Source organism: Gavialis gangeticus, unplaced genomic scaffold, assembly GCF_001723915.1.
Source record: "Gavialis gangeticus isolate Ggan-Ray unplaced genomic scaffold, GavGan_comp1, whole genome shotgun sequence".
Lineage (NCBI taxonomy): Eukaryota > Metazoa > Chordata > Crocodylia > Gavialidae > Gavialis > Gavialis gangeticus.
Window position 1 is genome coordinate 8,715,862 of NW_017729000.1, and position 15,305 is coordinate 8,731,166.

Consider the following 15,305-nt stretch of genomic DNA (forward strand, 5'->3'; position numbering starts at 1 on the left):
TGCTCCCCAACTGCCGGTGGGATTTCAAACCGCGGCTTAGGACTCCATGTTGGCTGAGGACCCTGTCAACTGAGGCAGGCTGCATTGTTTACCTCTCCTAGTTTCATTTGCGTAGCAAGGGGCCTGGATGGCACCAAATGAAGCAGGGAAAACCCCCAAGTGGCACAAACGTACACAACTCCCCCATCTGAAATTAATTTTAATGGACTCTAAGCAGCTGCTCAAAGTAGATGCAGCAGAAATAAAAAAACGTTGGCGATTCTCCATGCTGACATGGGAGCTGTGCACAGCTCTGGTCTCTCCTTCAGCCAGAGAAAGATGACAAAGAAAAATGCTTCCCTTCTCTCAAAATATAAAGGCTGCTTAACATGACGTTGGACAGCAGGCTGTCAGCAAAGTTATTAATGAGGCTTTTGTAGACTGTAAATTCTCAAAGTAGATTAATTTTCTTCCAGATATGAACCATGGGGAGCTTATCTTTTTGACCCTGTGTACACATTTGATCTCCGAGAAGTTGATACCCTCCGTGTGATGTTCCCTAAGCAGTCCATCCCCAAACTAGTATGCCATGCCTTTAAATGGTCCCAGTGATTTCTGTGTAGTCTCCAGTGCAGGTGGTGCCCCAGTTGGAATGCTTAGCAGCAGTAATTATTTTAGCATACCTGTGAAAATGAGAAACAAATAGCAAGTGTGACTGTTAGGACTGCTTTGAGCCTCTGAAGACAAGTACCAGTGCACTGTAGTCAGATGGAAGGATGCTAATGCTGCATTTTAAAGGTGTATGGGAAGGTGCGTATCCCAAAAGGCTGCTGAGCTAAGCAGCTTGGTCTTGGTTTTGGTCTAGGTCTAGGTTTAGGTTAAAAATAGAGAATAAGTTTAGAAAAATCATTTTAATGGCTTGCTCTCAGATGAGCTTCTGTGCAAGAGGTGCATCCAAGAGAGTGCGTCAGATTAGTCCTTGCTTGAAAGCCAGTAATTTCCATTATTTTTATATGCTTTATTTTGGGGGAGTCTTCCTTCAGCTCCTCGGTTTTAGTGAGGAGAGCCTAGCAGAATGGTCCCTGCTGCAGGAGATGAATCCAGGCCTAGATCCATCCCCTGCAGCAGGGATGGAGAAAATCCCCTGCAGCGGAGATTTCTCAGTTAATTGAGAAAAACTGCTTCCTTTCCTCTCCTTCCTTAAGTGTCATTTTGAAGCCATCTCCTGTGCTGAACAAGAGTGGTTGGTGGGTGATGAGCAGTGCTAGTAAGCGTGGCTGTAGAGGGTGGATCCATCCCAACTGGTTAGAAGATCGAGAAACAACTGGTGAAGGAAAAGCATAGGAGAATCCAGAAAACACTGGACTGTCCTTAGTGTGGTAGAATCCCAGCTGAACCCCTGGGGTGTCAGTCAAATCGCCAAGGTAGGAGCATCCTAAAGTAAGTGGAAGAGCTGCTTGCTGACCACCTAGAATATATTAAGCTGAACAGCAGCCCAAGAGTTGGCTTTGTTTGTAGGATATGAACGTGATGCAATAAGCTGTTTCGGTCCAGGAAGTGCATTCCTGCCAGATCGGGCCCTCTGGAAGCCCTCCCCAGAGGAGCAGTGTCTGCTGGGTACCAATTTCCATTTGTGACTTGAAAAGTCTTCTCTCCCTTTTTCTGCCCTCACATCCCATAGACAGCTATGTATCCCTTGCTGAGCCATTGGGAGTAGTTTTTCTTTTTGCAGAATGCACCTTGCTGTGAAACAGTGCTCTGATCTCAGAGGCTTTTCTTGCTGTGGTTATTTCCCTCCTAGGTGATGATCGTGGTTGGTGGGCAGGCGCCCAAAGCCATTCGGAGCGTGGAGTGCTACGATTTCGAAGAGGAGCGATGGGATCAGGTAGCTGAGCTTCCCTCCCGGAGATGCAGGGCAGGTAACCAGAGCTCTTGCAGTAGCCTCTCGTGCTTTCCCGCTACATCCATGAAGAGCCACAGGAGTACATTTGCCTTTTATGACTTTGTCCACAGGCAGCTCTGCCTTTTTCCCTTTCCTTCCACTAAGATGCAGAAGAATATCCCATGCAATACCACCTTGGTCTCCACTTGCCATATACAGCTACTATCCCCACCTCTGTGCCTCATCTCCTCTTCCTGCTTCCTTCTCTACCTTTCCCCCATCCAGCTTGGTTTGGCCATCCAGCTATGACCTGGCTTTCCCTGCTGGTTTTCCAGTGAGAAACTACCTTTAAGACTGCAGTTTGATGAAGGGATTTATCCCAGGAGGAGCAAGGTGGATGGCTTGCAACTCATTGTTCCTTCTGAAAAATTTGGCTTAGGTTGTACTGTGAATCTACTCATGCCCTCCTCTTCAAGGCCCCCATCTCCCTGGGAATTAGCAAGTATCCTGAAAGTTAACATTCTGAGTGTTATGTGCTTTGTTATCCTCTACAAAACCTATGTTCTGCCTTTATTCCCAGTAAAAAATTGCTAAAAGTTTGAACATATTCTCTTCACCCTTTGCTGTTACAAATGCTAAGCAAGGGATCTAGTAATGTCTTTTTTTTCCAAGCCACCAGTTAAATCTCAGATCTGAAGTCTGCCTTCTCTTTCTAACAGGAGTGGTGTTCATGGCAGGCAATGTTTATGCTGTTGGGGGCTTTAATGGTTCTTTAAGAGTGCGAACTGTGGACGTGTATGATGGTGTGAAAGACCAGTGGACATCCATCGCCAGCATGCAGGAAAGACGAAGCACTTTGGGAGCAGCTGTGCTGAATGACCTTCTTTATGCCGTGGGCGGGTTTGATGGAAGTACTGGTATGTTACTTAGGAAAAGCCAGGCAATCCAGTGAAGGGATATTGCACTGTTTCTCTGTTCCCAAACATCTGCATCCATAAAAGGACTCAGGGTACTCAGGGTTGCCTCACGAAGCCTTAAGTGCCTGGGTACAGTAGTAGATAAGGTTCTCTGGGTACAGGAGTGGAATCCACAAACCCAATTTGGGTGGCCATTCAGTGGATGGGGAAAGTTGAGTGCATGGGATCTGGGCCACAAAAGCAAGAGTCAAGGGACACCTAAGTCAGCAATAGTGAATACTAGAGAGAGGTGTGTCTGAAATCTCATGTCTCTCTTGGATTTAGGAGTTTAGCTGCAGCCCTGAGTTAGGCACTGCTGTGAGACTGGGATTCAAGGCTGAGCCTCAGTCTTGGAGTTAGATGTGCACGTCATCCCTTTGTTTCCATATGACTGCCTTATGCTTTTGTATTTGTAAGCACACCTGGAACAGGAGGAGGTGGTGGTGGCAGTGATGGTACTGGTCTCTTGTGTAATAGCACTTGGCCAGGAAGGGGAAGACTTGGGTTGAAGATCCTTTTCCACCAAGGAGGTCCATCACCACCCTGGAGAGTGCTGTTACTGCCAAGCTGGGTCAGGCTGGCCTGGGAGCACTTTCCATTTTTGCTGTTGAAGCTGTGCCACTGCAGAACAGAAAATTCATGGGTCCAGAGATTCCTGCTCCTTTGGACTCCTCTGCTCTTAACTTTGCATTTTCTTGCCTGGAGGGAAAAGAGCTATATAATTGTGCCACGTGGTTTTTGCAGAGGAAATTGAGAACCTCGGGAGATTTTAGTCCAGCTCATAGGGGAAAAAGGAGAGAAAAGGTGTAATGCTAATCTTTTTTTAATTAGGAAACTTCTGCATTCCTGTTTTCTCTAGGTCTGGCATCTGTAGAGGCCTATAGCTATAAAACCAATGAGTGGTTTTTTGTGGCTCCCATGAACACAAGGAGAAGCAGCGTTGGAGTGGGAGTTGTGGAGGGTAAGACCTGACTGTTTTGGCCACGAGGCTGTTACTGCTTCAAACACATGGATAATCGCAGACGGGCCTTCAGTGAGGCAGGCAAAGCTCTTCTCCAAGGCAGTCTACAGACTAACACATAGCTAGTTGAATGCAGGGACAAACCAGGCCCATCACTGCACTGCGAGGGGTTAGCATGCAAAGATTTCTAACATCACTGCGTCATTGCAGCTTTTCAATGTGCTTCTCTTGGGTTGGAGTGCTGTCGGTGCTGCCAGCTGTTGTGTGTGACACAAGATCCTCATATTGACCCTGGGCCTAGTACCTGACTCTCTCCTGAATACCAAGAGGCAGGGGCTGTTCGTGATAACATAGCTCTGCCCAGTGCAAGAATGATGTATGTGGGTGGTGATCAGCAATAAGTGTTGTGAGAGAACATGGCAGATGGAGGAAGGTAAAACTTATTCCTTCAGACTGAGACTGGGAACAATTAAGTTTGTAATCCCTCTGAGAGGACAATTCACGAGCAGTTTGCCCATGTGATCCTAAGGTGGTTGACATCAGATTTATATGTGAACATGGTGTGTGCCCATCCTATTTTGTCAGCAAACAGGGAACTGATGGTAGCAAATTTCAGTACAGTGTCAACTCAGGGATGGTGTAGGCAAAGGGAATAGAAGGGGCAGATCCAGTAAACAGAACAACCATTGATAGAAACATGTAAATATGAAGCTCCTGAGATCCAGTGCCCAATGTCAGTGGGTTGACTTTGTTCAACGTTGCTGAGGATCCAGGGAACAGCCATTTTAGAACATGAATTTCTTTCCATTTTGTGGTTTGCCTAATCGCTTATGATCTAAGTGGAAATATTTTAATGCAGCCCTAATTGCGGCAGTGATAGTAGTTTCCCTTGTGCACTAGTTGGTGGAGTTAGCTGCAGTATGTTATAAATTCCAGTTCCTAAGGTTGAATATAAGTTGGTTTGATCTACATGCAGGGATGGAAGGGAGTAGGAGGGACATGAAATTTGGAGTTCCTCAGTAAGTGGTGGGGAGCTGCTAAAATATGCATCTCTGTGGAATTGCTTTAACAAGCAGTGCCTTAATAACGTGCTTGTGAATTATGGATAAAAGGCAGAGTAGATTTACACTTTATAGACTAACTGGATCAGAGGTGCATAGCATAAGCATAAACTCAAGCTCACTTCATCAGATGCAAGATGCAGGAGCTTCATCAGATGCAAAAGGGCATGCCCAAGAGAGAGTCATTTGAATACAAAAGACAGGGAAGAGAGGGTGGGGGGGAGGGAGAGCAGGGAGCTGGAACAATGCTGGAACAGGTAAACAAGTAGTAAACCCAGAGGGACAAAGGAGTTACAAAAGCTAATCTAGGTAATGGATTATGATCTGTAGCCTCTGTTTAGAGCATACTTGGCACAGTCCAGTCTCTGAGTGCTTTCTTCTTCCACAGTTTTGCATTATGTTCAACTTTGCTTGTAAAGTTCTGTGTTCTGAGAGTGGCTACTCTGAGGTCAGCGAGGGAGCGTCCAGGGAGGTGAAAGTGTTCTGCCTCAGGCCTGTGCCTCTTTCTAGAACAGATGTCAGATTGGTGTTCGTTCCTTCTTTCACATAGGGGTCACTGACTGTCCAGTGTAGACAGCAGAGGGGCACTGTAAGCTGGTGATGGTGCATCTGATGTTGGTAGAGGTGCAGGTGAATGAGCCATGGATTTTTTAATTTGTGATATTCGGTCCAGTGATCATAAAAATCATAGAAGATTAAGGTTGGAAGGAACCTCAGGAGGTCGCATCTAGTCCCTCCTCCTGCTCAAAGCAGGACCATCCCCAACTAGATCATCCCAGCCAAGGCTTTGCCTATCCAGGTCTTAAAAACCTCCAAGGATGGAGATTCCACCACCTTGCTAGATAACCTGTTCCACTGCTTTACTGCTCTTGTGGTTAGAAAGTTCTTCCTAATATCTAACCTAAACTTTCTTTGCTGCAACCTGAGCCCATTGCTCCCTGTTTTGTCATTTGCCCCCACTGAGAACGGTCCAGCTCCATCCCCTTTGGAATTACCCTTCAGGTAGCTGAAGGCTACCATTAAATACCCCTCAGGCTTCTCTTCTCCAGACTAAATAAGCCCAGAACTCATATGTCCCAGCTCCCTAACTATTTTTGTTGCTCTCCACTGGACTCTCTCCAATTTGTCCACATCCTTTCTGCAGTGGGGGGGCCCAGAACACAGCAGCGTTCCCTCTAAGCTATGCAGGTTGTGCGGCCGTGCAAGCATGCTCCTGCTGTGCTGCCAGGTGTGCCTGCGTGGCCGTGCACACTGCACAGCTTAGAGGGACCTCTGGGGCACAGTACTCCGGATATGGCCTCATCAGTGCAGAGTTGAGGGGAATAATCACTTTTCCTCTGGCAACACTCCTACTAATGCAGATCGATATGCTGTTCTCCTTCTTCGCCACAAGGGCACACTGTTGGCTCGTATTCAGCTTATTGTCCACTGTGACCTCTCCAGGTCCTTTTCTGCAGAGTTACTGCTTAACCTGTCAGTCCCCAGCCTGTACCGGTGCATGGGATTGTTCCATCCTAAGTGCAGGACTTTATACTTGTCCTTATCGAACCTCATGAGATTTCTTTTAGTCTAATCCTCTAATTTGTCAAAGTTTCTATGAATCCTAGCCTGACTCTCCAGTGCATTTACTACTCCCCCCAGCTTGGTGTCACCTGCAAACTTGCTGAGGGTTCACTCCATCCCATCTTCCAGGTCTTTGGTGAAGATATTGAACAAAACCAGTCCCAAGACCAACTCCTGTCTGTGGTCTGTATTGATGGGAGGACAAACTTTGCATCTGGGTCTGTTGCAAGGCTTAGTGCCTCAGTGAGAATGGGAGTTAAGTAGCCTGTTGCTTGAGTGACACCATTTGAGGCTGGCTGTAATCCAGGACAGATTTGAATAGCTATTGGCAGTTACAAAAGTGGGTCAGACCTCAGTTGAATGTGTAACACGGTTAATCCATTATGAAGAAATACATTTATGGAAGGAGTTTGCCTGTCAGGTGTGTGCTTGGGTTGTATATCAGTTCTAGATGGCTTATGAAGATTTCCCTTTACCCCCAAAGCAATGCACAGCTATTTGGTATGTCTGTAATGTACCTATTGTGGGGGGTCTCAGTCTTGGTTGGGACCTTTGGACACAATGGTGATGGAAGTAATTGATACAGCTGCATCCTGTGCTGTTTCTTCCAGGGAAGCTATATGCTGTCGGGGGTTATGATGGAGCATCACGGCAGTGCCTTAGTACTGTAGAGCAGTATAATCCTGCCACAAATGACTGGACCTACGTGGCTGACATGAGCACGCGGCGCAGTGGTGCAGGTAATGACACATTTAAATGAAGCTTTTCTTGATGCTCTGAAGCATTTGGAAGTGACCTCTTGGGGCGATGGAATTGAGAATTGAAGATTTTTATTCCAACTTCTTGTCCTCTCAGTTGAGATCATCAAGGCATGGAAGCTGCCAACAGTTCTTATGATTTCCTTAACCCCAGCCCTCACAAAGTAAAGTTCACATCTGGTTTGAATAGCGATGTTAAGAAATCTAAATGACCTAAAACTGAGTTCAGGCAACTTCTATTTAGACTCAGCTCACATGTTTTTTAATGGCCAGAGTGGAGGCTTATAAGCTGGAGGTTTGTGTAAAATGGGATGGAAAGCTTGCATGTCATCCTTGATTACTCCTAATCTGCTGTTGAGCTGTAGGCAAGTCATCCATCCTCTGTGCCTGATTCCTCTTCTGGAAAGCTGGGTAATAAAGCTTAGGCATGTTGTAAAAGAATTTGGATGAAAGGTACAAGTTCATTGGCATACTGGTACGAGGCATGCACTACCTCGTTGTAGTGAAACTATGTGAGCAGGTGTTGTGTCCACCCTCCTCTTAATCCTCTAAATTCACAAGGCCCCCAAACTAACCCCTTCCTGTGGGGTGTTCCTTTATTACTAAATGAGATACTAATACAAAGTAAGACATGGTATTTTGTGTATGATACTTCAGCCTATCCCATCCAGTGTTCTGGGCAAATGGAATAAACTTCCCTTATTGTTGGCCTCAAGCTACAATGCAGTGAAATGGTCCCTGTGTTTAGCAGTTCTGGCTACGAGTTTCTGCTTTCAAGGAAGTTTATCCAGTAAAACAGACTTTGGCGTGAGTTTTACTTTCCAAGTGCTTCTGATATGGAGTACAGAGGAAGGAGTGCAGTCTGATACTTGAACATGCCCTCAGTTGTCTGCAAGTGTTTCTCAGCTGGGTGTGCAGTGAGGCAGGACCTAGCAGTGATTGAAATAGAAAATGAAATTCTCTCATTAGTGGAATTTGCTAATTATAGAAAGTGAAAGTATAACTATCAATACAACATTGAACTCCATGCATCGAAGATGATGTTCAGTACTTCCAGCATTCTTGGCTCAATGCTGCCATCTTGTGTAGGTAAAACACAAGCGCTCCTGTGTGTTATGGAGAGCTTTGGTTCTAGCTCTGAGCCCTAAAATAAAGATGCAGGCTGGCAGCTGATCTATTCTGTGTGCAGGGTCAACAGTTCCATTCCCTGGAAGGTCCTGTCTTTGCACTTGAGGTATCTTGCATTGCTAGACAAGGGTGATCACAGACAGTTTTAGAGAAGGGAGAAGGGCTCTTTAGCATTTCCACGTCTTTTTTTTAACTCTCCTCCTGTAATTTTTTTAAACTACTACTTAAACATTTGGCTCTTTTTGACAGTGGGGAAAAGCAGGTTTGAAAAACTTGACAATCCCATTGAGATATTTTTACGTGGGGCAGGTTATGTCATTAATTAAAATTGTGCCCATTTATCAGAGTTTCCCTTAAGATGGTTAGTGTAGCATCAGAACTTGCTCTCCATTGTGCTGGTGTAAATTACAGTAAGAGTTGCAGAAAGGGTTTTGTCCATGAGGCTGACCGCCTCTTAATCAGTATGTGGTCATGCTTGGCCTAGAGCATTGGGTAGGCCTAAAAATATAAGTCCCATTAATGCTGTATCTGTGCCACGTGTCTGTTTGGCAGGTGTTGGCGTTCTTAGTGGATTGTTATATGCTACTGGAGGGCATGACGGTCCCTTGGTGAGGAAGAGTGTGGAGGTTTATGATCCAGGAGCAAACACCTGGAAGCAAGTGGCTGATATGAATATGTGTAGGCGAAACGCAGGTAACCACTGAGTATTCTGTCTGTACCTTAATTTTTTTCTTGATCATTAGGGCACGGTCCTGCCTGAGAATAATTAACATGAAAGACTTGATGCGTAGGTACTTGTAATGCAAAAGAACTAGGTCTGTGTATGGTAAATTGTGTAGAGTTCAATTGAGTGTCTCTTCTGTTTCTAGGTGTGTGTGCAGTGAATGGGCTTCTCTATGTGGTTGGAGGAGATGATGGTTCTTGCAATTTGGCCTCAGTGGAATATTATAACCCTGTCACTGATAAGTGGACATTATTGCCAACCAATATGAGCACTGGAAGAAGTTATGCAGGTAAACAGACCAGTGGAAGAACTGGGAACTCGGGGCCTTCTGGCTCCCAGATATGTTCACAGCAGCCACTACTAACTCAGGGAGCATCCATTAACAAGACAGTTTTGCTCCCTGACTGCTTGGTCTCTCTCTCTCTCTTTTTTTTTTAATGGATTCCATTGAAGAGGAAATCTTCACAGGATTGTGCAAGCTGACTTTCTTTCTGTACTCCTGCTTTTGCACTTTGGTTTTGCAGAAGTTGCTCCCAAGATAGTTTAATGTCTCTTTGTCCACTCTTGCAACAGGTGTGGCTGTGATTCATAAACCATTGTGACACAGACTCAAGGAGCAGAAGTGGAGTGAAGTCTGCTGCGTGTTCCTGGGAAAACGACGGACACCTGACTTGACCCACCTTGTTGCTATTCAGCTCCTAGCCTCACAAGGACTACATTAAGAACATCAGCTGCTCTGCAGTGGATAGCATAGCCATGTGAAAATCTGGCTGAGAACATGATTCATGCTAGACACACAATACTGCTTATTATCATTGGTGCAATCGACTATTTCCTGAACAGCCAGAATCCTGAGATAAACCTTGTGCTTAAACTGATATTGGAGAAAATGAATTTCTTGTGTGAAACAAAATGCTAGTTTAGGGCACGTGAGTAAAAATGAAGATACTGGATTTCTTAACTACTGATACGTTATATAGCTGATCCATTGATCTGTTTACTCACTGCACCTCCAGGGTGAACATACTACTGACAGTGAAATCTTCTCATCGCCAGTCCTCAACAGCAGTCAGCAGAACAGTACTGGAACTGGGGTGCTTTTGCTTGTGCGTCTCAGTCATGCGTACCTATGTGCCACTGGACTACTGTGTGCATCCCAGAAGATCTATGATATGATTGGGGCACGTGGCATGTGATACCTACATTAGTCACAGACTTGCCAGTTGTGAATGCCAGTTAATAAATATAATAGGGCATGCAGGACAGTGCCCTTCTCAGGGGTGAAGGTGCCATACTTCAGTCACCCAAGGCAAACCCCACAGAAACCTATGGCTCTGGAGGGTTAATTACTTCCCTGAAATATGGTATGAATTGAAAATAACAGAAGAAATCTGTCCCCATATATTTCGTGCATATTGGTGGCTGTGCAGAAAGCCCCAGTTCTAGCTGCGTCCAGCATTTCAATGCCATTTCATAAGAGAAGTTGAAAGTGTATTTCTTAATGAGCCATTGATGTGTCTTGCCGGTATTCAGCCCCATGCCCTCTGCCACTCAAGAAGTGATTAATAACCAAGATAAAATGCCTACGTTGTCTTAATGGTTCCAGAATGTGGAGATCTTATTCTTTGTTATCTTTGTTCTTATTTTAAATCTTCCTTGTTTTTAAATGTGTTCTTCCACCCATACAAAATAGTTGATGGGATCTAATAAGATCACTCTCACAATGAGTAAGAGGTTATTTAATAAAGTGAAATGTGGACCTGTGTGTTACTTGTCTGTACCCAGAATCCTTCATGCCTGCTTTCTGTTTATAGAATAATCGACTTGAAAATTGCATTTCTGAGAGTCCTGGTGCTCGTTCCTGGTAATCTTGATGCACCCCCTCTGTATTTACTGGAGTTAAAAGTAACACTAAACGAGAATTTAGCTAAGAGAAGGTAGCACAGAAATCCATCCTCTGTTTTTCAAATTTGTTTAACTTTGTGTGTTTTACAGGACTTCAGGCAGAGGCAGTGTCACCAGGTTTCCTTTCTGGAATCGGTCAGGGCTCGTTAACACTGAGAAAAACTGACTGGCTGAATGAGAATGTCTTGTGTAGACCATGGAATCAGAACTCGTGGTAGAGGTGATATCTTTTATTAGACTGATACAGCTACAACCTGGATACTTGACTTATGTAGACTGTCACTTTCCAGTCATGGCAGCATGGTTATGATTCTGTCAGTCATTTTCCCCATGTAGATGAGCTCTTAATATTTGTGTGGCTGAAAATGCTCTTAAACATCAACAAGGGAATGGAAAAACCCTTTGAAACCTTCTTTGAAAAGGATGATAAAAATATGCCAGCTCGGGCTGTTAGTGAGATGGGGATTCAGTGGGAAGTGTTTTTTTTTTTTTTTTTTTTTTTAAACAGGCTGAGTTTAAATTCACGTTGCAGCGTTCTTGCAACGTGGTTACATGTGGCCAAGTCCTTTTGATTTTTGGGAGGGGGGGAACAGCACATACCTTTGCTACTTCACAGGGAGACTCTGAGCCCCTCTGTGGAATGTTAAATAGCATCTGCTTTTCTTTGCCTTTTAGCCTCAGAGTGAACTGTCCGCTAGAATGACAGGACCGATAGCAGCAGCTGAGCTGCTGCTGTGGACTGGATCCAGGGTCCTGGAAGTGAACTGGGAAAGTTCAGCCCTGCAGGCTGAAAGAGCACTGAAAATAATACCAATATTGGTTCTACTGGCTGTTTCTCTACTACTGTGCTTTGGCCTGCTAACTTACCCACTACGAGCTTTATCCAAAAAGCACTGAAGCTGATGGGGAATCTTTCCATTGGCCTTATCATGCTGTGGAGCAGGTCCTAGGGTGTTTTTATCTATGGCATAAGTGAGATCCTGTTGTGTGGGTGCTTACAAAAGCACTTGAACCATCTGTGTTTCATCTCAGAAAAGCTATTAGCCAACCATCATGCTCTGTTTTGGAGAGTCTGACCAGATCAGTATAAGCTGTAATAAGTTATCATCTGTCTGCTCCCAGCACCAAAACAGCCAGTGCATTTTGATTAGTGACAGTGGGTTTATAACACAGGAGAGGCAAAAGAGAATGAGGGGTTTGGTGTCTTCCTGTTATTGTAAACTGATATTTACACACACATGTGGCCTAAAAGGAAACCGGTGGACTGGTGCACTTCCTGGACATGGCTGGGACCAGTACAGCTGGTCTGGGGCAAAGCCTTTCCTTATTGATAGTAAACAGCACATTTCTTTCCTTCTCGGAAGTTGCAGTGTTATGCAAGTCAAGTGACCTCATTTTTCAGCTATGCAATATTAACAACTGTAACACAGGGCAAACCAGCTGTACTTTCCCCATCCAATGCTTTTGGATTTGTTTTCCTTTTGTTGTGTGGTCTATTGTTTGTATAATTAATTCTGAGCACCTGAGCCAGATCCTTTAAAGATTGCCTTTTTCTAGGACTGAAAATGTATCTTTAGAGCTAACAAATTTTAGTGTAAATATTTTTATAAAATAATTTTAAAGACTCTTTGAATTGCTTTTTATTGTTCTTGAGGACATTTCTCTTAAGATCCATCTCCGATTATGACGTTCCATTGGCCGTTTTCACCGGCTGTGCTGTGCGTGTGAATTTGTACATTTTCTGCACGAGAAATTGTAATGTTGTAATTAAGGTGGGATATTCTCTTTGCTCTTGTGTTAATTCTAACATATTAAAGACCCATGTTTGGGTTCAACATCATGAATTTAAAATGATTTGGCATCTTAGAATAGTGGATATTTTTAAACTTCTAATTTATATTTTCTTGATTTTTTGCTCTTCCTTTATTCTTTGCTTTTTACTTAGTTTCGGCATCAAGCCAGGCTGTTTGTCGTCAGTCTCGTTTTCGGTCTGTCTTGCATCTGAGCAGAATGCTGCAGTGCATTATAAGGGAATGGTATAAAGCCCACGGTCAACAATATTGAAAGCATATCTAGTAACTGAAGTTAAGTTCTGTAGACTATTTCTTGTCCCTCTTACAAGCCCAGTGTTGGGCCAGAATTTCCACAATTCTCCTCTTAAATGCCTAATAATTGAAGGGCCCAATCATGTAACTTGCATATTTGGGAGAACTTTTTGGGATTTCTGTGCACCAAAACTTTGCAGGATGGAGCCCCTAAGGCAGCTTGTGTGGTCCATTGAGAGAGAGAGGTCCCCTTCTGTGAATGAAGTATGTTGAGAGAACAACGCAGCTGTGTTTGTAAAAATGGTTATGCAATGATATGCTTACAACATTAATGAGCAAATTAGAGTCACTTTCAACATGGAAGATGTGTTGTCTCAGTGGGTCTTCTTTAAGGAAGTTTGTATCAGGTCTGTATTTTTCCATTCACACCTAATAGATAAATCCAGTTTATTTTAGGTTATGTGGATACTTTTTCTCTGTAGATTTTATAGAGTTTTGTAATCACCGTGAAGACACTTGGGGCAACATTACTTGAAAGCACCATGAAAGGTGAGTTTAGGTCTTTTGTTTGCATTATTGTGAGACCAAGATTTTTAACATTCAGCTACGTGCAATGTCTGCTCATTAAACAGTAACAATAGCTTAATGTCTTAATGCATCTCATTAAGCTTGGGGGGGGATTCATATTGAAAATTGTGTAATGTCATGACTAGGGACCTACTTAAGTTACAGTTTCATGGATTTTGCAGATTGTGAAATCCAGGATTGTCCACCAAATCAACCCCACCCCCCGGCAATAAAAATTAAATATTGGCTCCCCAATGATGTTGGAGGTCCTCGCTGCTAGGAGGGGAAAGCAGTGGCTGGTGGGGTGGCATGAAGGGAAGCCTACAAGATGGCTGCTGCCCCTCATCCATCTTCCTCCCCTGGGGCCTCTCCACCAATCGGCACTGAGGGGCATCCAGCAATCGAGATGGTGGCCGCCCCCTCGCTATCTTCCTGGGGCCTATCACTGCCAAGGAGCAGGGCTGCTGTGATCTTTACACTGTGATCAACCCATGAACATTGGTAAGTCCCCCTGTGACTTGGGTAGACCCCTAGTCGTGACAGTTACTCCCTTGATGCAACAGCAAGAGACAAAGTGGGACAGACTTGACTTACATCTGTTAGGAAATGCTATTACTCAAAAATATATTGTCTGGGAATATTGTATATTTGGAAATGAGCAAAGTGCATTCATTAATCTTTCCTGCCCCTACCTTTTGCTTATGGGATTATAAATTATTTTATTTTCCTTTAGAATGACCATAAAGAAATGTGGAGCACATTAATTTGTATATTTATGTATACAGTGCTCTAGGAATTATGGAAGATTGGAAGAATTTTTCTAAAACGGACTTGTTAAATGTGATGTGTAACAATATTGCAATCAGTTGGTTGACTCTTTAAACCCATGGTGCTTATTTTGTTTTTGTTATTTTTTGTTTTTGCATGGGTGTGAAGGACCAAGTATCTTATGAAGTAATTTACTTTATGGATTTCAGTCCATTCAACAAACAGCTTTAGTAATGGTCTCAATTGAAACGCATGTAATTCTTTCACAAGAAAAATCTCTTTCTAGTTTTCAATACTTAAATTTGAATAAAAATTGGACTAATGAAATTCCTCCTGATCTGTTTCATCTGCCTTGTTTGTTTTCTGTTTGGCAAGCCTGTGTTTTTTTTTTTTTGCTCTACCCTGTTGTCTACTGGAATTCACCATCCAGCACAGGGTGTCAAGGGCCTGCAGCAAGGTAGTAGACCTTGACTTCAAGAGGGCCAACTTCAATGAGTTGAGGAGATTGGTAGGAGGGGCACTGGGGTCCTGGAGGATAGGGGAACTGGGTGCCCAAGATGAGTGGTGGTTCCTTAAGGACATGATCTTCCAAGCTCAGGGGGTGACAGTCCCAACAAGAATCAAAAGGGGCAAGAGTGTTCAAAAGCCCCCCTGGTTCGCCAAAGGCATTTAGGAACACCTGAAAGCCAAAAAGGAGGTGTACACCCAGTTGAAAGGAGGGGCTATCACCAAAGAGGAGTATACCTCCATCACTCCAACACGGGTTCATTAGAGGCAGGTCCTGTCAGACCAACCTGGTGGCCTTCTACAACCAGGTCACCAAATCCTTAGATGCAGGGGTAGCAGTGGACATAATCTTTCTGGACTTACAGAAGTCCTTTGACACTGTCTCTTACCCCGTTCTCATTAAGAAACTGGGGGACTGTGGTGTCGACACCTACACAGTCAAATGGGTCGCCAACTGGCTGGAGGGCCACACCCAGAGAGTGGTGGTGGATGGGTCATTTT

At 44.1% G+C, this 15,305-nt stretch overlaps 1 protein-coding gene across 3 annotated transcripts in view; it reads left to right on the plus strand.

Moving 5' to 3' along the window:
- The window catches only part of KLHL3 (kelch like family member 3), a 79,762-nt gene extending 66,522 nt beyond the window's left edge, over window positions 1-13,240 (plus strand). For all 3 annotated transcript variants that reach the window (XM_019506235.1, XM_019506233.1, XM_019506236.1), the window contains 7 exons: window positions 1,781-1,898; window positions 2,581-2,778; window positions 3,677-3,778; window positions 7,014-7,142; window positions 8,841-8,981; window positions 9,158-9,301; window positions 9,586-13,240. In XM_019506235.1, coding sequence (XP_019361780.1) covers window positions 1,781-1,898; window positions 2,581-2,778; window positions 3,677-3,778; window positions 7,014-7,142; window positions 8,841-8,981; window positions 9,158-9,301; window positions 9,586-9,614 — 861 coding nt within the window. In that variant the 3' untranslated portion in view covers window positions 9,615-13,240. The remainder of the gene's footprint in view (window positions 1-1,780; window positions 1,899-2,580; window positions 2,779-3,676; window positions 3,779-7,013; window positions 7,143-8,840; window positions 8,982-9,157; window positions 9,302-9,585) is intronic.
- The last annotated feature ends 2,065 nt before the right edge of the window (window positions 13,241-15,305 follow it).